At 43.7% G+C, this 23,969-nt stretch overlaps 1 protein-coding gene across 2 annotated transcripts; it reads right to left on the reverse strand.

The window, feature by feature from the left end:
- Nucleotides 1-656: 656 nt before the first annotated feature.
- Nucleotides 657-21,187, reverse strand: PCGF2 (polycomb group ring finger 2). Of its 2 annotated transcripts, none has more exons than XM_073572512.1 (10): nt 21,039-21,187; nt 14,699-14,847; nt 14,368-14,464; nt 13,790-13,845; nt 6,493-6,543; nt 3,392-3,503; nt 3,262-3,304; nt 3,043-3,141; nt 2,500-2,580; nt 657-1,534 (listed from the first exon to the last, which is right to left on the reverse strand). In XM_073572512.1, exons 2-10 carry the CDS (start codon nt 14,808-14,810, stop codon nt 1,226-1,228), a joined length of 960 nt encoding a protein of 319 aa, XP_073428613.1. In that variant the 5' UTR covers nt 14,811-14,847; nt 21,039-21,187; the 3' UTR covers nt 657-1,225. The 2 variants fall into 2 exon arrangements, with proteins under 2 accessions (XP_073428613.1, XP_073428612.1); XM_073572511.1 differs by lacking the exon at nt 21,039-21,187 and adding an exon at nt 19,473-19,510.
- Nucleotides 21,188-23,969: the final 2,782 nt, after the last annotated feature.

The raw sequence follows: 23,969 nt of genomic DNA on the forward strand, positions 1-23,969 counted from the left end.
AAAAAAAAAAAAGGAGTACCTCTCCATTCCTTTGAAGGACCGTCAGACGTCCGAGCCTTGTTGGATTGTGAGACGTCTGTTCCTCCTGAAACAGTCAAGTCTCTGGTGGGTGAACGGAGGGGGGGGGCAGGACCATTCTTCGGATCACCTAAACACTCTTCATGTGTTAGGGTCCTGCTGGATAGACAGATGAGGATACGAGGTGGCAGTTCACGCCGTACTCACCGTCTCTACGCATGAGAACAGTGTGACTATTCACATTGTTTCCCTCCAAAAGGTAGAGGAGAAGAAAATTCTGAAAAAATTTTAGAGAGGGGAAAAATTACTAGAAAACTACAAAAACTGAAGTAGATATGGATCTACTGAAAGATCCGTGTCCACCTCCTACTGACACTGAGATAAACTGATTATGGTAATCTAGTATCGGTCGGGTGTCAGCCTCCTAGTGGCAGCAGCATACACCTCCATTGTTTCCTGTGTCCCCCACCCAATTAAGCGATAGAGAAAGATATCTGCACAGAATTTTGGAACGATAAAAGATGGAAGATTTATATTAAATTCACAAATCATAACAGTACTGTATAACATCTTCTAAGAAGTGCTCACACGTTAGATTTTTCTTTTCACACAATGAACCATAATCAAATACACAAAAACAATTTTTATATATTTATTTATATTGACAGGTAGAGACACTCCACAACCCCAAAAATCCCACCCACCACAGGGACACAAAATGCTTGGTGGGCATCATATGAAATCTGGGGTTGGCGGACCCCGTTGTGCCATGTTATTGTGGTGCTACTGAGGGCACCTTGAAAAACATACATTCGATGGCGCAATAAGGAATGTTGCACCCCCCGGAGTGGATGTTGTACATAAATGCTAGCATTAAACAAGTCCTCCGGTCACATTACTGCTCAGGTCTTTCAAAGTTCACGCAAAGTAAATATCTTATACACCCGTCGAGGCCTGTTACCTTCATTCAGAGTACAAACGTGTAACAAAACTGGAATTAAGAACTCAACTGCTGTGGACTGGGCGGTGCTAAATTCATAAGAGAATGAAATAGACTCGTCCCAATCGCTTATAAATTATAAGAAAACATTACAAAAGATTTTAGGTATAAGGAGGGATTAAATTACTCTTGTCCATAGAAAATAAAAAAAAAGTTATTTTTTTTATAATATATACATATGTATAAAAGACTCTGGAATTAAAATTCTCAAGTGAGCGGGGGTCCAGGCACCCCATTGAGTGTAACTTTACGCCCTCGACTGGCAGAGTGCCCATTATGGATGGTGGATGGGGGAGCAAGTTCAGTGCTGGGATTTGGAGAGCCTTGGCATGGCGTGGCAGGGCTAGGAAGAGAAGAGGAGGTAGAAGGTATTGGCGCTGGGCTGCTGGCCTTGTCACTGGTCGATTCCCCCTCTGACGTTGTTCCACGGTTGGCTTCTTGCAGGCTCCTTGGACGACTGAATCGTAATCTCTTGCAGGTTGGTTGTACTCGATACTTGAGAGGTAGAGGACCAGTCTGACAAAAGAGGAGATATGTACAGGGATCAGATTCTTGGCACTGAATACTTGGTACCTTGGATTATTTTTGTTCCCTGTCTCAATGCCAAAGTTTGCCGTTAACCCACATAATGCCATAAGTGGAAATCCGTCTGTTTTTCATCTGAACCTGTCAACCCGCTAATGTATATGGAGGGGCCCTCCTGACTTCCTCTAATGGCAGAAGATAAGGACTGGATTACTATTGCCTGATCTTTTTATTCTCAGGAGAGATAGGTTGCTGCCAAAACATACTATGATAGCTGCATACTAACCCCCGGAGAACACGTTCACACTCAGCATGTGTATTTGGGTAGGTGTGAATGGTGAGAAAGTTAGCTGTCAGTCATGGATGAGCGGTCCGCTCATGGAAGTTCGGGTTCTGGTACCCGACCTGAATTTTATTCCAAAGTTCGGTTCGAGTAACAGAACCCTAACTCCATTGAAAACAGTAGGGACCCAAACTTTTGAGCAGGAAATCTCTCTCTCGGAACTCCAACCATTGCAACAACCTTTAGGGAGAAGTCCGTTTTTGGGGTTTAGCACCGAACACTAACTGTCCAGTACGAACACCAAACTTTTAAGTTTGGGTTCGCTCATCTCTATTAGCCTTACTGAGGATTTGACCAACAGCTGATATGTATGGACAGCCTCACACCATGGCAGATACCGGTTTAACATCACAATATTTCTTCCTTGAGGGCACCATAGCAGTAAAGAGGTCCAGAGGTGGACTCAGCGCAGTATAAAGTTGGGATATTTAGCTGACTGTCATCCATGCTTGGATTGGCTGAGTATTCATGTTTCTTGCAATAGGGAGAAGGTAAAAAGCATGCAGCAGTCACGAGGGCATGTTGAGATTTGAAGGGGACTAGTCCCCAGGATTGTCAGTGTGCACAAACAGTAACAGGCACATCATATGCCATGTTATAGCATAGCACTTACCCGCCCCCAGGGGTATATGTAAGCAATATCCATTAGTGTATAGTAGTCCTTCAGCAGCTCCTCCTCATACAGAATCTCAACCTGCAACCGAAAGTATAGGGTGAGACTTCACGCAAGGAATCAGGAACATAGCCATATCATGTAATATCCCAGAAGTCATAGTTTAGATAATTGTACTGCATTCTGTATTACCGAACTATTTAATATAAAGCTTTACATCCAATCACCAGACATACAGTATAATATAAGTACAGCTCTGTGCACTCGGACCTCCAAAGGTGGATAGGGCCTTTTCCATTTATTAATAGTCTGTAGTTAAGTGTTTCTACAAAGGTAAATTTGTTTTCCCACCTTAGAAAGTGATGGTGCAGCATTAGGATATAATGGTGGGGGTCCGACTGCACATACCCCTATCATTCCTGAGTCACCAGCAGCATCAACATGCTTAAGAGTCCCAATAGTTGATTCCTCATTGATGAGATATCCTAATAATCAGATTTACTCTCCTCAAAGCAGCCATTAGGTTTCTATTTTTGCCTTTACCTTATACTTGCTTGGGACGTCCATCTTGTTTCGCAAGAATTTAGCGAGGTGAGTTATAGTCATGGCTGCAGGACAGCGCAGGAAACGAAGACTGTTCCTCTATCAGGAGAGGGTGGAAAGTCAGCCATAAAAGCAAGTCCGCAAAATAATTCACATAGCACAGCTGTCATACAAGGGTCAGCTGGGTGACGACACATATATCCATGCCTTGCTGCTTACCTTCTCCAGATCTTCACTGTCTGCCAAGTCTTGTGTATCATCCCTGGTAGAATTAGAGATGGGACAACGGAATATTAGAACATAAGGACTGATGACAGCAACTACTCCACGCACAGTGTATTCTATATACCTTGCATCCTCGGAGAACTGGATTGATAGACTGATGCTCTCCTCCTCGTGTACCACCAGTTCTCCAGTCTCGGTGACTTTCTCCCCCTGCTCGGAGCTCGAGCCACTGTTAGCTGTAAAACATGCACAACCAACAGACTGATCAATAATGGCCGTGGTGTTATTCCATTAGATGGTCACAGAATCCCAACACATTTCGATGGTTAACCTATTAAAGCCAAAACGAAAAGTGGTACAAAAGAAGGATGCAATACAATAATATGGACCACACTAAACCAGCAAAAAAAAGTGAAACCTATCACAAGAGATATAGCCATAACTAGTGAATAAATATAAATTTTTATTTATGAAATGCAAGAAAATGTAAAAGATTTTTTTTTTTTTTTTTTACACAGGCACAGTGAGCTAGCACTAAGGTGAAAAAACAGCAGGAGATGAATGTGTTAATATTGTAAACAGCACATCAGGTAAATGAGTATATCAGAGCAGTATATAAGAGGATAATTATCCATACATCAATTGAGAAACCTGATGTACCAAAAATCTACATGGCTAAATATATAAGGCCTACAGTGTAAACGGATGCAGTGGATATAATATAAGAAATATAAACACTTGTAGTTCTCTCCTCCTGCTGGACTGGCACCAGATCCCAACATGTTTCGCATGTAGCCTTCGTCAGGGAGTGTGGCGTCAGACCAGCAGGAGGAGATGACTACAGGTACTTATATTTTCCTGCATTTGCTAAATAAAGATTTATATTTATTCACTAAATATGGCTATAACTCTTGTGAACAGGTTCTACATCTCGATGGTTGTGGTGTGTTACTGCATCCATTTTTTCTGTTTTGCTTGCACTCGGTCACATATATTTATTTCTGCATCCTACATTTTGAGAATGTTCGCAACATGTGAATTTCTCTTGCGGGAATGCTGAGTTTTAGGTGCGGCTTCCCCCCCCCCCCATTGCATTACATGAGGAAAATCCGCATGTAAAGAAATGCTTATGCGCTTCAGCTGCGTGCAGTCACTTTTTGTGTAATTTCAAATCTGTAGCATTGCAATTCTTTTAGAGCCTCTGCAGTGGTTTTCACCTATTCAAATGAATAGGAAAAATTGCAAGTAAAAACGTCCGCAGAAAAGGAGTAAAAAAAAAAATAAGAGCATATTCTAACCCTTGACAACATACAACGTACATTAACACGTCCGAGTCAGCGTCACAGCCAGCATTTTTCCCTGCGGATGACAGATAATCTAATCAGCTGCCGTGGCACATCATTACGATACTCCTGTGAACGGCATTCATAGGAGATTGTGATTTCTGCTATGCATAGCAGTGCTAAAGACTTGCTATGTATAGCACAGGCAATTGGACGATCGCAGCTTCAAGTCTACTAAGGAGACTATTAAAGGGATCTGTCACCACAAAACACGCTATTAACCTGCAGGTAGGTAGTTAATCTACAGATTAACAGGGTTACTAATCTGCCTGACGCTCGCACTTGCCCAAACGCTGCGGGGAGAAAACAAACATTCCACCCCGGCAGCGCCGATGCAGTCACTGCTCTGAGTATATAGAGCAGCTGCTGTAACTGCCCCCCCGTCCCTGACTGACACTGGCTCAGCATTGGGGACAGCTGGCATTCAGGGTCGGAGACACGGTTAGGCTATGTTCACATGTTACGTTTTTTTTTGTGCTGCTTTTATGCAAATTTTAAGTTGCATTTCACAGTACCAGCAAAACCTATGAGATTTCAGAAATCTCATGCACACATATTGTTATTTTTTCCTGACTGATTTGGAAAACTGCTTTGTTTTTTAAAATTGCAGAATGTCACTTCTTGCAGCGTTTTTTCACCCATAGAAAGCAATGAGTAAGTGCAAAAGTGCAGCAAAAAACACAAGTATCAGCCTTTGCTGAATTTTTGGAGCAAAAACCTTAAGGAAGTTGCATCATGATTTTTTTTTGGGGGGGACACTAAACTTTATCAGCATGCACAAGAGACAAGAAAAAAACGCAGCAAAAACAGCAAAACCTGCTTTTGGTAAGCAGACCTTATTGCCAAGGGAGCAGGTTTTACCTGCGGGAAAAAATACAGCAAAAAAAAACATGTGAACAAAGCCTTACAGGGCATAGCTGCCGGTTAATAGCATTTTTTTGTGGTGACAGGTTCCCTCTAAGTAAAAAAAAAAAAGATTTTAAAAATATGAAAAAATAATTTAAGAATTTAAAAAAAAAAAAAAATACACATTTGCTATGGCTATGTTCACAAATATCTGATCAAGATATAAAAGAAATTAATCATATCCGAAAACGGCGTAACGAGAAAGAAAGTAAAAACCAGAATGTCTTTCTTGCCCGCTGCAACCTTGTAATAAAATGCAACAAGAGGCGACAAAAACATCGCATATACCGCAAAATGATATCAATATCTCAGCTCAGGGAGCAAAAAATAACCCATTACCCAATCCCAGATCCCAAAAAATGGAGACGTTATGGGTCTCGGAAAATGGCGACAACCACAAAAACTTTTTTCATACAAATTTCAGATTTTTTTTCACCACTTAACCAACATATATAGTTTATTTTTTTATCTGCAAACTCATACTGACCTGGGGAATCATACTGACCATAGTGAACATGGTAAATAAAAAAAAATTTGTGAAACTGAAATTTTTTTGCAGTTTCACTGCACTGGGAATTTTTTGTTCTACCATATTCCGGTACACCATCTAGTAATATCAATGGTGCCAATCAAAACAACAACTCATCCCGCCAAAAAACAAACCCTCACATGGCTATATTGACTGAAATATAAAAAAAAAGTTATGTCTCTTGGCAAAAGAGGAGGAAAAAAGAAACAAACAAAAAAAGAAACAAACAGAAAATGGTCCAGGAGTGAAGGGGTAAGCAGCGGTTTCCCTGCCGACACTCTTGTTCTTGCAGCATAAAAATGTGCTGTAAATACGAAATGAGTGGTGACATTACTAACACGTGACACTATGTAGCAGAGCATTATCATGATATGTTGCATGCAAATATACTGTGAGAACACACAACGTTCCAGCTGTAGTAAATGACAACGTCATGAGAGCACGCACCTTCTTTACGAGCGTACGTGGAGTAGAACTCCCTTCTTCGCTTCATCTCACCTGTGGAGGAGACAATAAATGACCTTCAGATTTAACGGAGCAGCACATCACTACTATCAGTGTAAGTCTGCTCTTATAAGCTGTGCTTTTATTTCAGATTTAATCTTCTCAAAATTTGGAGCAGATCCCAGAGGATCTTGTTCTCCAGAAGGAAAAGAGTTTCCTACTTCTCTTTGATTGGATCCTGCACAGGCTGAAAATGTTATGTTCACTCATTAACCCCTTACCTACAATGGACGTAATATTCCGTCCATGTGACCCTGGACCTAATTCCCATGGACGGAATATTACGTCATAGCGATCAGCGGCGCCCACAAGGTGAGCGCCGCTGATCGCGGCCGGGTGTCAGCTGATTATCACAGCTGACACCCGGCACAATGTGTCAGGGGTGGTCACGGACCGCCCCCGACACATTAACCCCTTGCACACCACGATCAAACACAATCGCGGTGTACCGGGGGTTAAAGGGAAGCATCGGCAGGGAGGGGGCTCCCTCCTTGCTTCCCTGAGCCCCCCACAGCAGCGCAATGTGCAGCACACAGGCACTGCACAGGCTTTCCTCATGCCTGTGCTCTGCAGGCACTGAGGAAGCCAGCTCCCTGCAGGCCCCCGAAGGTCCCCGTCGCCATCTTGGATTCGGGGGCCTGCAGGGAGCTGGCTTCCTCAGTGCCTGCAGAGCGCAGGCATGAGGAAAGCCTGTGCAGTGCCTGTGACAGATCGCTGATCTGTCACAGTGATCTATGATGTGACAGATCAGCGATCTGTCACAGGACAGTGATGTCCCACCTGGGACAATGTAATAAAGTTAAAACAAAAAAAAAAGTGTAAAAATAATAAAAAAAAATAAATAAATTCCCAAATAAATTCATTTTTTGGAAATAAAAAAAAACAAAACAATAAAAGTACACATATTTGGTATCACCGCGCCCGTAACGACCTGCCCTATAAAACTGTCCCATTACTTAACCCCTTTAGCGAACCCCTTAAAAACTAAAAATAAAAAACGAAGCAAAAAAATAATGATTTATCATACCGCTGAACAAAAAGTGCAATAACGCGCGATCAAAAAGACGCATATAAATATCCATGGTACCGCTGAAAACGTCATCTTGACCCGCAAAAAACGAGCCACCATACAGCAAAAAAATAAAAAAGTTATAGCTCGCAGAATAAAGCGATGCAAAAATAATTATTTTTTATATAAAATTGTTTTCATTGCATGAAAGCGCCAAAACATAAAAAAACAACATAAATGAGGTATCGCTGTAACCGTACTGACCCGAAGAATAAAAGCGCTTTATCAATTTTACCGCATGCGGAACGGTGTAAACGCACCACCCAAAAGAAATTCATGAAACGCTGGTTTTTGTTCATTCTGCGTCCCAAAAATCGGAATAAAAAGCGATCAAAAAATGTCACGTGCCCGAAAATGATACCAATAAAAACGTCAACTCGTCCCGCATAAAATAAGACCTCGCATGACTCAGTGGGTCAAAATACGGAAAAATTATAGCTCTCAATATGTGGTGATGCAAAAACTATTTTTACAATAAAAAGCGTCTTTTAGCGTGCGACAGCTGCCAAACATAAAAACCGCCATAAATAGTAAATCAAACCCCCCGTTATCACCCCCTTAGTTAGGGAAAAATAATAAAATTAAAAAAAATGTATTTATTTCCATTTTCCCCATTAGGGTTAGTGCTAGGGTTAGGGCTGAGATTAGGGTTAGGGGTGTGTTGGGGTTAGGGTTGGAGTTATAATTGGGGGGTTTTCACTGTTTGGGCACATCAGGGGCTCTCCAAATGCAACATGGCGTCTGTTCTCAATTCCAGCCAATTCTGCGTTGAAAAAGTCAAATGGTGCTCCTTCCCTTCCAAGCTCTGCCATGCGCCCAAACAGTGGTTTACCCCCACATATAGGGTATCAGCCTACTCAGGACAAATTGTAAAACAACTTTTGGGGTCCAATTTCTCCTGTTACCCTTAGGAAAATAAAAAATTGGGGGCAAAAATCATTTTTGTGGAAAAAAATATGATTTTTATTTTCACGCCCGGGCGTTATAAACTTCTGTGAAGCACTTGGGGGTTCAAAGTGCTCACCACACATCTAGATAAGTTCCGTGGGGGGTCTAGTTTCCAAAATGGGGTCACTTGTGGGGAGTTTCAATAGTTTAGGTACATCAGGGGCTCTCCAAATGCACATGACACCCGCAGACCATTCCATCAAAGTCTGCATTCCAAAACGTTACTACTTCCCTTCCAAGCCCTGACGTGTGCCCATACAGTAGTTTTCTCCCACATATGGGGTATCAGCGTACTCAGGACAAATTGGACAACAACTTTTGGGGTCCAATTTCTCCTGGTACCCTTGGGAAAATAAAAAAATTGGTGGCTAAATGATCATGTTTGTGGAAAAAATACGATTTTTTTATTTTCACGCCCGGGCGTTATAAACTTCTGTGAAGCACTGGGGGGTTCAAAGTGCTCACCACACATCTAGATATGTTCCTTGGGGGGTCTAGTTTCCAAAATGGTGTCATTTGTGGGGGGGTTTCCACTGTTTTGGTACATCAGGGGCTTTCCAAACGCGACATGGTGTCCGATCTCAATTCCAGCCAAAAATGTCAATTGGCGCTGCTTCCCTTCTGAGCTCTGCCATGCGCCCAAATAGTGGTTTACCCCCACATATGGGGTATCAGCGTACTCAGGACAAATTGCACAATAACTTTTAGGGTCCTGTTGCCCTTGGAAAAATAAGAATTGAGGGTGAAAAGATCATTTTTGTGGAAAAAATATGATTTTTTAATTGTACGGCTGTACGTTATAAACTTCTGTGAAGCCCTTGTGGGTTCAAAGTTCTCACCACACATCTAGATAAGTTCCTTGGGGGGGTCTAGTTTCCAAAATGGGGTCACTTGTAGGGGCTTTCCACTGTTTAGGTACATTAGGGGCTGAATTCCAGATAATTTTGCATTTAAAAAGTCAAACGACGCTCCTTCCCCTCTGAGCTCTGCCATGCGCCGAAACAGTGGTTCCCCCCCACATATCAGGTAACAGCGTACTCAGGAAAAACTGCACAATAACTTTTGCAGTCCAATTTCTCCTGTTACCCTTGGTAAAATAAAAAAATTGAACCTGAAGTATTTTTTTTGTGAAAAAAAGTTAAATGGTCATTTTTTTTTTAAGTATTCAAAAAAAATTCCTGTGACGCACCTGAAGGGTTAATAAACTTCTTGAATGTGGTTTTGAGCACCTTATGGGGTGCAGATTTTAGAATGGTGTCAATTTGGGTATTTTCTATCATATAGACCCCTCAAAGTGGCTTCAAATGTGATGTGGTCCGTAAAAATAAAATGGTGTTGCAAAAATGAGAAATCGCTGCTCAACTTTTAACCCTTATAACTTCCTAACAAAAAAAATTTTGTTTCCAAAATTGTGCTGATGTAAAGTAAACATGTGGGAAATGTTATTTATTAAGTTTTTTGTGTGCCGTATCTGTGATTTAAGGGCATAAAAATTCAAAGTTGGAAAATTGCGAAATTTTAAAAATTTTCGCCAAATTTCCGTTTTTCTCACAAATAAACACAAGTTATTTGAATTAAATTTTACGACTAACATGAAGTACAATATGTCACGAGAAAACAATGTCAGAATCACCGGGATCCATGGAAGCGTTTCAGAGTTATTACCTCATAAAGGGACAGTGGTCAGAATTGTAAAAATTGGCCCGGGAGTTAACGTGCAAAACACCCTTGGTAGTGAAGGGGTTAAAGTAAATGGACACCTTTGGAGACATTTTTTTAAAATTAATAAGTATTTTTTTTTTTATTTTTTTTTTTAGATAAGAAGCATTTTTGCAACAAGGCTGTATTAAAAATGTGCGACTGTTCCACAGCCTCTATTTATCACAGTACAGACCATGGAAAGAGTTAATAGTCTAATACTTCAGTGAGATCATCTCTTCTGCTGAACCATCTTCTAAGCACATCAAAGTATTCAATTAGTCATAAAAGAAGTTGTCCACTACTTGGACAACTTCTTCTCCTACCCCTTGCTTGTCCCCCATAAAATAATAAAGCCTATAATCCTCTCCAGTGCCGGCGCTGTTCCCGTGGTGTAGGCAACTCAGTCTCCCGAGGCTCCCGTGCTGTTGTTGTGACACGTCACGCCGGTGCCCAATCAGCGCTGGCGTCACCAGCCCCGTCTACTGTCAAATTGAGCAGGAAAAGGAAGTCGGAGATCAGCTGCAGCCTGGACTTCCTCTTCATGTTTGATTTGTCAGAAGAGGGAGACAGACACCAGTGCACAACACCGCACGAGAGACCCCGGGAAAAAAAAGAGTGTCGGCACTGCGGAAACGACGTCGGCACAGGAGGCGAGTATAGGCTTTATTATTTTATGAGGGTCAAACATTTTGATCAAGAAAGGGTTGTCCTAGTAGTGGATTTTCGGGAAAATACCTCTCCTCTGGCTTTGTTTTTACTCACCCTCTCCAGGTCCGGTGATGAGCCTCCACCGCTGCTCCGAGTGGTAGCTATTGTCTGCAGCGCTGACATTACATCAACAGCATTGCAGTAAGTAACAAAGCTCAGCGCCTCAGCCCAAGTTGATGACACAAGACACTCGAGCAGCTGAGCTCACTCATTGGCTTTTGCAATAGAGATGTGACATCAGCACTGCAGACAGTAGCAGCCCCCCAGGAGATGCGGTGGAGACTCAGCTCTGGACCTGGAGAGGGTGAGTAATGATAAGTTTGTTTTTTGGTCAACAAACTATAGCTGGAGGACACTGGTTTTCCGAAACTAAAAAAAAAAAAATGTAATGACGAGTTGATAGCAAATTCGTTGTTAACTCATTATGCAGTCCTGTATGTACTGTGATACAGAGAGGCTGTAGAAGTAAAATTCTCCAAATTGTTTAAAATATACTTTCGAGCGAACAAGTGCATTGAAGTAAAAACAGTGTCCTTTAAGATTGTCAGAAATCTGTAGGCTATTTCCAAAATATATGTAAACTGAGCTGACGTCAGGAAAAAAAATTTGATAAGAAGCCTGTATTTTCTGCTTCAATTCCTGTTTCCCCAGCTACTGAGATAACACGCGAGTCCTGCAGCCATCTGTGCTTATTATTGGTGGCATTAAGAAAGAGCTACCCGTGATTATGACCAGATATATAATTAACGCTTTTCTCCTCCCCTTATCGTTACCACGACCCTCTCTCGGGCTATATGGAGAGTATGTAACTTTTCGGTCTTCTAATGTGCCAGGCAAACTGCTAGTGGGTTCACAGGGGCAGTCTGCAACTCTGTGCCATCACTCCCTGATCAGGGGACCCAGCTCTCTGTCTTGGTGCGGGTGGATGGCCCTATTCATACCCACATGTGATTCTGTCGTGGCTCTTCATCTATATTGATGAACTCACTATTACAAAGTTGAAATCAGTAAGAAAAAGAACAGGGCTGGATCAATGCAGATCATATTCATGGTTTCCAGATGCTGTAGTCAGAAATGATCTTTGGGGGCTATTGCACAATTAGTGTGGTAATGTAAGGGTAATATCAGGAATTCCTGATAGTAGCTCAGAAGTAAAGGAGTGAAACTCTTAGGCCTTTTTCACACTTCCGTTTTTTGTCAGTCAAAATCTGCCAGTTTTAGAAAAAAACGGATCCGCCCCTTTATTAGCGGATCCGTGTTTTTCCCCCATAGACTTGCATTTGCGGCGGATATTGACTGACGGTTGTCCATTGCATCCGTTTTTGGACGGATCCGTTAGAATTGTAGCGGCAGACCCCTATTTGCAAGTGCGCATGCCCTGCAGATTTGCTCGGACAAGCATTTTAACCCTCAATCTCCCCCTCTCTCTCTCTCTCCCTCCCTTTATCCCTCCCTCTCCCGTCAAACTGATCCGTTGTAGCCGTTTGTTATCACGGAAACGGATCCATTTTTTAACTCTTTCACGGATTTCAGCTGACGTAAAAAAACTGAAACGTGAAAAAGGCCTTACATGAAACTGAACCAGGGGCATAATTAGTGCAACCTGTGCAGCCACACTGCGACCCTAGAGAAAAGGAGGCCATATCTACCTCCACAGCAGCTATTGACCCAAATATGGTTCATTCACAGGATCCCTGTACTGCCTCATATATAGAAATGAACGCTCAGTCAGTAGACAACTTTCTCTCCCAACCGCTGCCAAGCTAAGCGTGAATGTGTTCTGTATGGGGAGATGAGAGTAAGTCGCCACTGGACACTCCTGCCCGCGACTTCTCTTCCCTGACATTACCTGTCGGAGAACAGCTGGAAGACCCCATACACATTAAATGGATGTCTGGTCCATCTGATATCGGCTATCGGCACATTCAGCTGACCGTGCTCTGATGTGCATGCGGCATGTAAAGGAACAGTCAGCACCGAATGACTGATCAAACCAAGCACAGGCGCTTGGTGGATCACGGCGGCGCTAAACATTTAAATACACCTTCCCACCTGCTTGCTTTTCCTGATCTGCACCATTCTCTTTTTGTGATTGACAACTCTGTCTTTATAGAGCCAGAGAAGAGCGGCGATAGATTGAAACCAAGCAGGTGAGATGGTGTATAAATGATTGGCCCCACCATGATGCCCCAAGTGCCTGTACTTGGTTTGATCAGTCATTCTATGCTGACAGAGTACCTTTAAGTAAAAGCAGAGGCTGGGACATGCAGAGTGAATCAGGCGATGGGGTTTTAACTTCTTGCTCTGGTTGGCCTCCGAAGGTCGTTCTGAACAGCAAAGCTATGAATTAGAATACCTAGAGAATTGGTCTCCACTATGATCTCAGCTTTACACACAGCTCTGGTACAAACAACATTTCACTAACTATTTAGCAAAGACTGAAGATAAACTTTTCCAGCCATATTGGCATCTAATAAGCCCATTGGTGTCACAAAACGTAGCTAATAGGTGCCTTATAATGGTCAAAATGATCCATCTCCATTCTCTAATGTGTGGCCAGTAGACGGGCCGGCTAGGCTCTGGGTCTTCATACAATGTCTATTAGTGACTGCATGACAACAGTCTGAGCCTGGCCAAGGTTTCAGATATGGATTATTGCTAGTGTCCCTTTACCATGTGAAAAGAAAGACTAATGATTATATCCAGACTGTGGCGCTGTTGTCCATTTCCCATTGAGTGATAATGGATGTTACAGATGCCAGAGGGAAGAAAACCTATACAGTCAGCCCCAGCCCACACATAATGTGCTCTCACCTCTGAAGAGTCCTGGCACCAGCTTATATACAATGTCTTGTAGTGTTTTATCCGACCTAAACAAGAACATAATGTAAAGACATGCACAATCCAAACTGACACAGCGTGTACCATATTGTACAGAAAGTTATTTCATAGAATCAACATTTTTAAGTACTCCGAGGATAATTACGGTAATCATTTTACAGGGGGGTATAATATAGTTTTCGGTTTTCAACACAGCGATTTGCAATACAAATGTCACACCCTAAGATTTCATACACGGAAATACAGTAATAATAAATACATAATGATAGACAAACAACTTGGATAAGGATGATGGACCCTACATGAGCTGTGATGGTAGCCATGTCAGTCACACAGCTGTTCTGGACACACACCCTAATAGATGAAGGCCCACAAGTGACACTAGCCCTATGGCTATGTAGGAGCTGACTTTATTAGGATCTGTCACGGCTCGGATACTTTTGATGACCAGAACAGGACAGCAGACTAGAATACTCAAGCCATCAACCAGTCATGCCCAGGTAGCAGCAAGAAACATGGCAGCCCCCAGCTGTGACATCAGGGATACCAACCTGATGCTCAGCAGTGGGCGTCCTTTGTGCACCTGAGAGTCACACATGGGGCAGAATTTGTGGGCTTCTAAGTAGCGCAGGATGCATGTCTTGCAAACTGTGGAAGGACAAGAAAAAAAATGAGATATTATTAGCGTGGTGGCATCATGGGAACAGACCACTAGTCAGGGCTGACAGACCCCACACCAAGGAGGATGCAGTAAAGCCTTATTACCATTTCTGGCTTTTTTGGCTATAAAGAAATCACACTGCATCTATTTTCGAACTGACAGCCAAATGTAAGGCAACTGCCATAATCGTTATGTGCTGGTAGTGATGTTTGACTACTCACAGGAATGCAGGCACTCCACAATGGTGGCAGCGTCGATGAAGTACCCTCCACACAGTGCACACATAAGGTGCGGGTTGAGCTCCGTCATTTTGATCCGCATGGTCCGATGCATTGTGCAGCAGGGGGAAGGGGTGTGGGGAGGGGGGACTCTGCAGACACAGAAGAATATAGAATTTATTAAGCATATGCAAATCTAAGCCGCAAGCAGTAACCTAAGGGTTAACAGCGGTAAGCCCTATGTAAATAAACACCGTCATCGGAAAGAAGTGAGCGCAGACATCGCCTGTGTTATCACTAGGCCTTTTCTTTTAGAAATGGTTGGAAACACTGCCCCCTGGAGAATGTAGAAGTGAAGGGAGGGAGGATAGACAGGAGCCAGGTACGATTTCTGGCCTGATCAGGATACAGATTTCTGCTGCTCAGAGGTGAATCATTATGTGACAAAGAGCATCAGCCATTATTAAACTGACACCCCAGATGCTGACTACCTGCGGGCAGGCTGGCATTTTACACACTGGCGGTCTCAGTTATGCATCTCCCTATGGCACCGCTCACATGCTCAGTATTTGGTCAGTATTTTACCTCAGTATTTGGTCGGTATTTTACCTCATTATCTGTAAGTCCAAACCAGAGTGAGTGATACATACAGAAGTGGTGACGTGTTTCTATTATACTTTTCCCCTGATTGCTCCACTCCTGGTTTTGGCGTACAAATACTGAGGTAAAAAACTCACCGAATAATGACAGTGTGCACGTGGCCTAACAGTCCAATTACAAGACTCTATGACATGACAGAGACTAGCAACAATACAGAGTAAGGCTGTGTTCACACTGCATCTTTTTCAGCTTTCAAAAATGTTAGTTTTTCATTTTTCGGATGCCTTTTTACTGGTGGTTTCCAGACATGTTAACTTTTTTGAAGCAAAAATGCTGACAAGACACTCAAAGAGTTTAAACCTTCCTATTGACTTCAATTGTAAAGTATTGAGCATATTTCTAGAAAAAAAAATTACTAAAGAATGAACATTTGACGACTTTTAACTACTTGGCATCTTTGAAAGCCTGAAGAGTTTGACATGTCCCCAAAACCTACTAACTTGGAGATATAAGGCTAATCTGCAGGCTATCAGTGTTACAATGCTGCCCAGCCACCGTATGGCTACTGAGAGGAAATTAACTTTATTCTTCCCAGAAGCTGCCGGCTTTCAGTTATACATGCGTTCCGACTCAGCTTTGGTCACAGCTGACAGCACAGAAGAGCGGCAGCTGTAAGCACGCCCTGGGAATTTGATTGACAGTCGACTCCTAAAAGCCGCCAGTTTTTAGTCATACAGGCATTCCGTGCGGCTTCAGTCACCACTGACAGTACGTTGAGCGGCAGCTCTAAGCACATCCCGGGACTTGGACTGACAACTGACTCTGAGAAGATGTGATGCACAGCCAGCTGCCAATCAATGTGCTGGATTGAGTGCTGAGAGCTGCCACTCACAGTATAGTAAGCAGTACTGTGCGCAATGACTGACGCCGCTCCATGCATACTCCTATGACTGAAAGACGGAAACTCCTGGGAGTAATAAAGCTCATTTTCTCCCGGTACCGGGCTTTCAGTAAAGCCACAAGACAACATTATAATGGCATTAAAATGTAATTGTATTTTTTTTACTATGAGCCTAAAAATGAACTGGCAAGTAGTTGCTAACAGAGGCAACTTCCTGCCTGTTCAACCCGGCACTGAAACACAACAGCAATCATTGACCTCTCATGCCGGCGATTCTGCTGCTTCACATCAACAGAGAACCTCTTTCTCTTCCGTGCTGCTCTGTTGACAGGTTGTGACTGCCAATGTCGTGCTGATTGACAACCGGGTCCCCACAGTTATGCAACAGGTACGCGGATGTCAATCAGCATGAAGTTGGCAGTGGTCCCCCATCAATAGAGCAGAGCCCAAGAGAAGTCACTGCTCTGTCGACAGGACATGAGCAGAAGCTGCAGAATTACCAGCAGGAGCAGCTTGTGACCACTCAGAGCCAGCAGTGAGCAGACAGAATAGATAGGTAGTTAGCAGCTATCTGCCTGTTAGTTGTTAGGCCCACAGTACCAAAAACTAAATAGTCCTGGAAACCCCCTTTAACTTGCAGATTAACCCTATATCTGCAGGCAAATAGAATTTGAGGACATGACAGGTTCCCTTTACAAAATGTTGAAAAACCTGAACATTTGGATAATAAGTCTTTTCCTGTACAAAATAAAAGGATCATTTTATTTTATTCATTTTGCTGGGGCTCAAAAAACAGTGAAAAAAGCAGTGTGAACATACCCTACAGATCCAATCTCTATAACAGGCCAGTAAACCTATAGTTTTCCTCTTAAAGAAGTACATGCTTGGTGAACACAAAGGCCCTCATTCACATGTTGCATGCAGTACATGTATACGTCACATTGTTATACCCCAGGGAGTAAACCTGACATATACCTGTGAAGGACGGATCTAGCACAATTGATTGGTCCTGAGTCATATCTTATAACACTTATAGAACTTTGGCTTCTGTGCCCCTTTAAAACTGATATACCATCCTTGCCAGAACCCTTTAGACCTTGTTCACACAATGTGTTTGCAAAACTTTTTTTTGCCACACTTTCTAAAAACACAAGACAATTTGCAGCATATTCTCTGAGGAAAAAAAAAGCATTGAGAACGCATTGTGTGAACACAGCCTAATGTATTGCACTGCGACTACTCTCCTACAATCCTTCTCCTGTTACCAAGCAAAGAGCAGAGGAAATAATAACCAGTGCAGCAGTTAGTGGTTGATGCCACAATTGGGTTAGTGGTATTATGTGGGATTCCCTCCCGGGAACCCTACAGAAACAGAACGCTCAGCTGAGTAATCATAATAGTTGTGGGGTCTTAACCAGCGTGTGTGCCGCTCACCTCCTCATACCCATGCATCGGTGACGATATACCTATATGCAGACAACATACTGTGCCAAGGAGGAGGTCACCCTGCTGTCTGCTGACCACAAGTCACATTTATACCTGATCCTTTACAACCTTTTCTCCTGCATCAGTGGAATTCTGGTATTATACCTGAAGCAGGAAGCTCAGGATGAACAAATACTCCACATATGGGGAGAACAGTAATACCGTACTGTTTGGATAAGTCATTGCAGCCATAAATGTAAATGAATAGTTCTAGGAAATGTTCTTATGCCTGCTTATATGGGTGATGACCCACAAGAACAGAACCTGCCTTCTACACTAGTCTTTAATACCTGGTCACATAAACAGGAAACCTCTGGTGCTAGATCAGCTGGTGCAACAACCAGACAGCTACACACGCACACATAATATATATATATATATATATATATATATATATATATATATATATATATATATATACCTGGGGGTCTGGGTGATCCTGAGATCAACACCGAAACCTTGGAGGTAGGTGGGCATGCTTCACCTACACTCCTTTCACTGTCTATGGGGCTGCAGGAATTAGCAGTGCTCTTGGCCAATAGATAAGGATCTTGAACAGTTATCTCCCCTAATAAAGAGGTATACCCGTCTCAGATACTTATGGCATATCCACAGGACATCCCAGCACTGAGATGAGCACCTTCATTGAGATTGACGGTCCCTGACCCTCATCACGCAGCTGTTGCAAATAGGGAAATGGCCGCGCATCATCACTCAGCTCTAAGGAAACTCCCGGAGAGGTGGAAGGTGAGAGCCACCACTGATGAGAAATCCTGTGGGTACGCCAGAAATGTCTATGATGAGAATGCCCCTTTAAGGCTTCAGACATCCATGTTTCATGATTTTCACAGACAGGCCAGGGTCAGACTTGCGAGTGCAATGCGAGAAACTCGCATCAATACCCGGCACTGCCGCTGGCACTCGGCACCAGAGTGTGCGGATGCATGTATTTCTATGCAGCTGAACGCTACGGTACGAACCGTCGGCGGCATTGAAGTGCGAGTTTCTCACATTGCACTCGCAAGTGTGACACCGGCCATAGACTATAATGGGTACATGTGCTATGGGGCTGTTCACATGTCCATGTTTTTTGTTGATCATGCGTCTGTGCAAAAACCTCAAACACATGTCCATTTTTTTTTTTACCAGCATAACAGATGAAAATTACCCATACAAATCTATGGATTCATTAAAATGATGGACTCCCATAGACGGCATCAATGTGCTGTCTTTGATTAAGGTTGGGTTCATACTGCGCTATGACAGTCCGTTTAACGGACTGCGTTACACCACAGTATGACGCGGTGTAACGTAGTCCGTTAATGCTGCCATAGCCTCCCATTAAATAGCGCATCGCGACGTATGCCGTAAAGCAGCACGCGTTCGCAATGTGGCGTTAAGCACTGACGGAGCCTCGGACACGGCCTGCAGCGTCTGAGGCTCAGTCACCGCTAGCGGTATAACATAACGCATATCACGTTATACTATAGCGTTAACGCAGCCCGTCAACGCTATGCGTTGATAGGGCTAGTTAACTCTATGTGAACCTGGCCTTACACTGAAATGTACACTTGGAGATTTGTCATTTATTTATCCATAAGTGGAAATCACTGATGAAATTAGGATCCAAATCAATGGTGACACTTGTCCCACTTTTAGGTGTATGCGAGTAACAGACATCTGAACGAGGCCTTGCAGAAAACTAAGAAATAAACTGTCCCATTCATCATTTGAGGCTTTTTAGTCACAATGTTTGTTCAGAAAATTCTGGCATAAAAAAAAACAACTCACTCCAGAGAGGAGGAGGGGGACATTTGAGCCAAAAGTTTGCGACCTTTTGAAAACTTGCAAACGATTAAGCTGCCAAAAACATTTGGAAACCCCAAATCCTGGCCACAGGGACATACATTAAAAAGACAAATAGAATAGGGTTCTAAAAAGGCACAAATGAAAAAAATCAGGTGAAGTACACAAAAAAATCAATGTGAAAAAAAAAGTTGCATATGTGATAATGAATGAGGCCCACAGTTGATGAAAATGAGTTTTCTAAAGCAGACGAGTGCTGAAGACATATTGTGGTGTCCGCTCATATGTCAAGTTATCAGGATTTCCAGCTCAACGTCCCAGAGTAAAAAATCTTCTGTTTGGAGGACTAGGATACAGCTGAGTATTCGGGTACAACCTAAGTAATCACCTTTCAATCAGTTAATCAAGTGATCAATTAGGGGAATGCAGAGTTTAATTGCCTCTTTCTCCCATTCTGATACTACAGCTCCTCTAGGCGTTGTCACCCAGCTTTCCCAGCGTCCTGATCAGCAAATCTGCCTAGATCCATAGCGGTGTAACTCCGGGACGTATCATGACTTAGGGCCTTTGTGTAGTGCGGGCCGGATGAGTGACAATCCTTGTGGGAACTGCGGCTACGGGTTATCACACAGCTTTCGCATAAGCATAGGCAGGTAGGATGATCCAGATGTAGTCCTGGGTTTCCCACTTTCCAGGTACTTTAGAACAGACAGCTCGAGCAGCGCTCACACGCTAAAAGGTCATCGCTTGATAAGAATGTTCTCCACTCAAAAACAGAAGTCCTTGAGACGTCCTCTTCTGTCAGTCTGTTCTTCATTACATCTGATCCGGGGAAAGCTGGGTGACACTGCGTGCTAGGGAAGCCACACTGGTTGTCACCCAGATATGGATAGAGCCCATCAGATGGAAGATTTACCAACCTGATACAATTTGTCGATCCTTGGATTTAGGTTTTTAGATTTTTTGGGGCTAAAGTTTATGATGACGGCAAAGGGTGACTGAATTGTTGGGGGGTAAGTGTCACCTCATTATGGAGCAGCCCGTCCTCGGTGACAGTCACCGACATTATTTAGTACAGTCTGATTCCCCCTTTACTTATGAGATGATGGAAGAAATGCTGTCCATAGCTGGGGACCCCAAAACAGCGCCGGAGGGGACCGATCTATAGGCGGCCATATATGTATAGGTTTACGACATGACGCGGACCACCAGAGATAAATCCTAATAATTCATCATTGTACCCGCCATGTATACATCAAAAGTTTGCCACCCAGCGAAGGGCATGGCGGCACGGCGCGCTCGGACGTCATCCGCACAGGTGAGCGGTACATCAAGTTCCTGGGAAGAATTGTCTGGCTACACGAGGGGGGGCCCAGGATTATATAGGGGGGCACACATCACCATCCCCCACATCATAAGGCCAGACCTGGGGAGGGGGCAGGGAAACCAGCACAAGACCCCATCTAATGCCAGGACATATGGGGCCCCCCAAACCCCAGCTGTGCCCCCACAAGGCGCCCATCCTGCAGGGTCCGCCCCCGGTGCCCTTACCTGATGATGCTGCTCTCTCTGTGGTCCGCCTGTCTCCAGGATTCTCTCTCCAAATGGCTCTCCCCTCCCCCTATGAGCGCTCTGCTGCCTGTCTCCCCCTCCCTTTGTCTCCCCTTCCTCCCTTCTTCTTCTTCTCCTCTCTTCTTTTTTTTTACCTTCTCTCTCAAAATGGCTTTTTTTTTTTTTGCAGACAAGGACAGGCCCCGCCTCCCGGTCATGTGACCTCCTCCTCCTCCCTGGGGATTTGAGCAAAGGGGGAGGAGAAGGAATGGAAAACAGGAGCTGGGATGTGTGGTGAGGAGGACAAAGAGCCAGACACTGCCAGACTGTGTGTCTAGTGCTGCCATCCTGTGCCCTGGCACCCTGAGGCAGCAGCAGGGGGCGCTCACCCCTATATACACCCCTAGCATTACAGACCACCTAATGCAGACGCTGCCCCCCATTCATCATCCTCTGCGGTTTTTTCTTTTAAGTTACTTTTTTCTGTATTTACGTGGTGTACGTTGCCACTTTTATCGCTAAATTCTTCAAGATGGCGCACGCGGGGTTAATTTTTGCATCAAATCACACTTTTTTTTTTTTGTTCTTTTGCTTTTCTTATGAGATAAGAGTTGCAGGATCCTGCAATTGCGCAGAATTAAAATTAGATTTAGGACTTTACTAATTGCACAAACACATTGTGACATTGCGCAAATGACGAATTAGGATAAAACATCTGGAGAAAGAAATCCCCATCCATAACGGCAAATAAAGGAAAAAGGGTGAAAAGGCGCATATTAAATAATGAGGCGCAAACATGAGGCTCGCGGCGACTTAGGCAGCAGCCCTCACATGGCCGCAGGTCACTCGTAGTACCATAGAAAAGGGGCCTGTTACATCTTATGTAGACATAAGCTCCCTACACAATGCGGATACCGCTGCCCACCACAATAGCTGCAGCTCTGGATTTGGTCGCCCTCTTAAACATACCAAAGCTCGCAAAATCAACAGACAGCCCTGGCACACCTGTCTGACCAAAGAACTGAGGTGGGCTTCCAGGGCTGCTGAGCGGAGGTGGAAAAGATCCCACTCCAATGAGGACTTCATGGCATTAAACAGTCCCTCACTACTTTCAAGGCCACACTCGCTGCACCAAAACAAACCTACTTCTCATCTCTCATATCCTCCCTGTCTCACAACCCTAAACAGCTATTCAACACCTTCAATTCTCTCCTCTACCCACCCCAGCACCTCCTCCCTCCCCACTCATCTCAGCTGAAGACTATGCCTCATTTTTCAAGGAGCAGATTGATAACATCAGAGACAGTTTCCGTCAACAACCTCCAGAGCCCTTCCTCCTAACTGCCCTGCCCTCCTCCTCCTCCAAAACCAACATCTCCAAGATTACAGAAGATTGACTCTCCACTCTACTCTCAAGATCACATCTCACTACCTGTGCACTTGACCCGATCCCATCCCACTTCATCCCAAACCTCACCACAGTCTTCATCCCAACCCTAACCCACCTCTTCAACCTATCACTAACAACTGTTTTTTTTTCCCCTCAAGCTTTAACTCCTTCCTGACATCAGACGTACTATCCCGTCCATGGGCCCCGGGCCCCTATGCCCATGGACGGGATAGTTTGTCTACCGCGATCAGCGGCGCCCAGTTGGTGAGCGCTGCTGATCGCGGCCGGGTGTCAGCTGATTATCACAGCTGACACCCGGCACAATGTGTCAGGGGCGGTCACGGACCGCCCCCGACACGTTAACCCCTTGCACCGGGGGTTAAAGGGAAGCATCGGCAGGGAGGGGGCTCCCTCCGTGCTTCCCTGAGCCCCCCACGGCAGTGCAATATGCAGCGCTGCTGCGGGGGGCTCCTTTCCTGCAGGCCCCCGAATCCAAGATGGCGACGGAGGCCTGCAGGAAGCTGGCTTCCTCAGTGCCTGCAAAGCACAGGCATGAGGAAGCCTTCTGCACTGCCTGTGACAGATTGCTGATCGGTCACAGTGATCTGTGATGTGACAGATCAGCGATCTGTCACAGGACAGTGATGTCCCACCTGGGACTATTTAATAAAGTTAAAAAAAAAGTGTTAAAATAAATTAAAAAAAATCGCCAAATAAATTAGAAAAAAAAAAAAAAAAATATTCCCCCAATAAATCCATTTTTTGGAAATAAAAAAACAAAACAATAAAAGTACACATATTGGGTATCGCCGCATCCGTAACGACCTGCCCTATAAAACTGTCCCATTAGTTAACCCCTTTAGCGAACCCCTTAAAAAATAAAAATAAAAAACAAAGCAAAAAATAATGATTTATTATCATACCGCCAAACAAAAAGTGCAATAACGCGCGATCAAAAAGACGCATATAAATATCCATGGTACCGCTGAAAACGTCATCTTGTCCCGCAAAAAACGAGCCACCATACAGCATCATCAGCAAAAAAATAAAAAAGTTATAGCTCGCACAATAAAGCGATGCAAAAATAATTATTTTTTATATAAAATAGTTTTCATTGCATAAAACCGACAAAACATAAAAAAAGACCTAAATGAGGTATCGCTGTAACCGTACTGACCCGAAGAATAAAACCGCTTTATCAATTTTATCGCACGCGGAACGGTGTAAACGCACCCCCCCAAAAGAAATTCATGAAAAGCTGGTTTTTGTTCATTCTGCGTCCCAAAAATCGGAATAAAAAGCGATCAAAAAAATGTCACGTGCCCGAAAATGGTAGCAATAAAAACGTCAACTCGTCCCGCAAAAAATAAGACCTCACATGACTCGGTGGGTCAAAATACGGAAAAATTATAGCTCTCAATATGTGGTGATGCAAAAACTATTTTTACAATAAAAAGCGTCTTTTAGCGTGCGACAGCTGCCAAACATAAAAACCGCCATAAATAGTAAATCAAACCCCCCGTTATCACCCCCTTAGTTAG

The sequence above is a fragment of the Dendrobates tinctorius genome, unplaced genomic scaffold (assembly GCF_039654945.1).
Source record: "Dendrobates tinctorius isolate UK_male_01 unplaced genomic scaffold, ASM3965494v1 ptg000032l, whole genome shotgun sequence".
NCBI lineage: Eukaryota > Metazoa > Chordata > Amphibia > Anura > Dendrobatidae > Dendrobates > Dendrobates tinctorius.

Coding starts and splice junctions, on each gene's coding strand:
- PCGF2 (XM_073572511.1), bottom strand. CDS start 19,495: ATGTCCCCCTCCTCCTCTCTGGA. Junction 14,848..19,472: donor TCCCCCTCCTCCTCTCTGGA/GTGAGTTGTTTT, acceptor CTGTGTCTGCAG/AGTCCCCCCTCCCCACACCC. Junction 1,535..2,499: donor ACATATACCCCTGGGGGCGG/GTAAGTGCTATG, acceptor CTCTTTTGTCAG/ACTGGTCCTCTACCTCTCAA.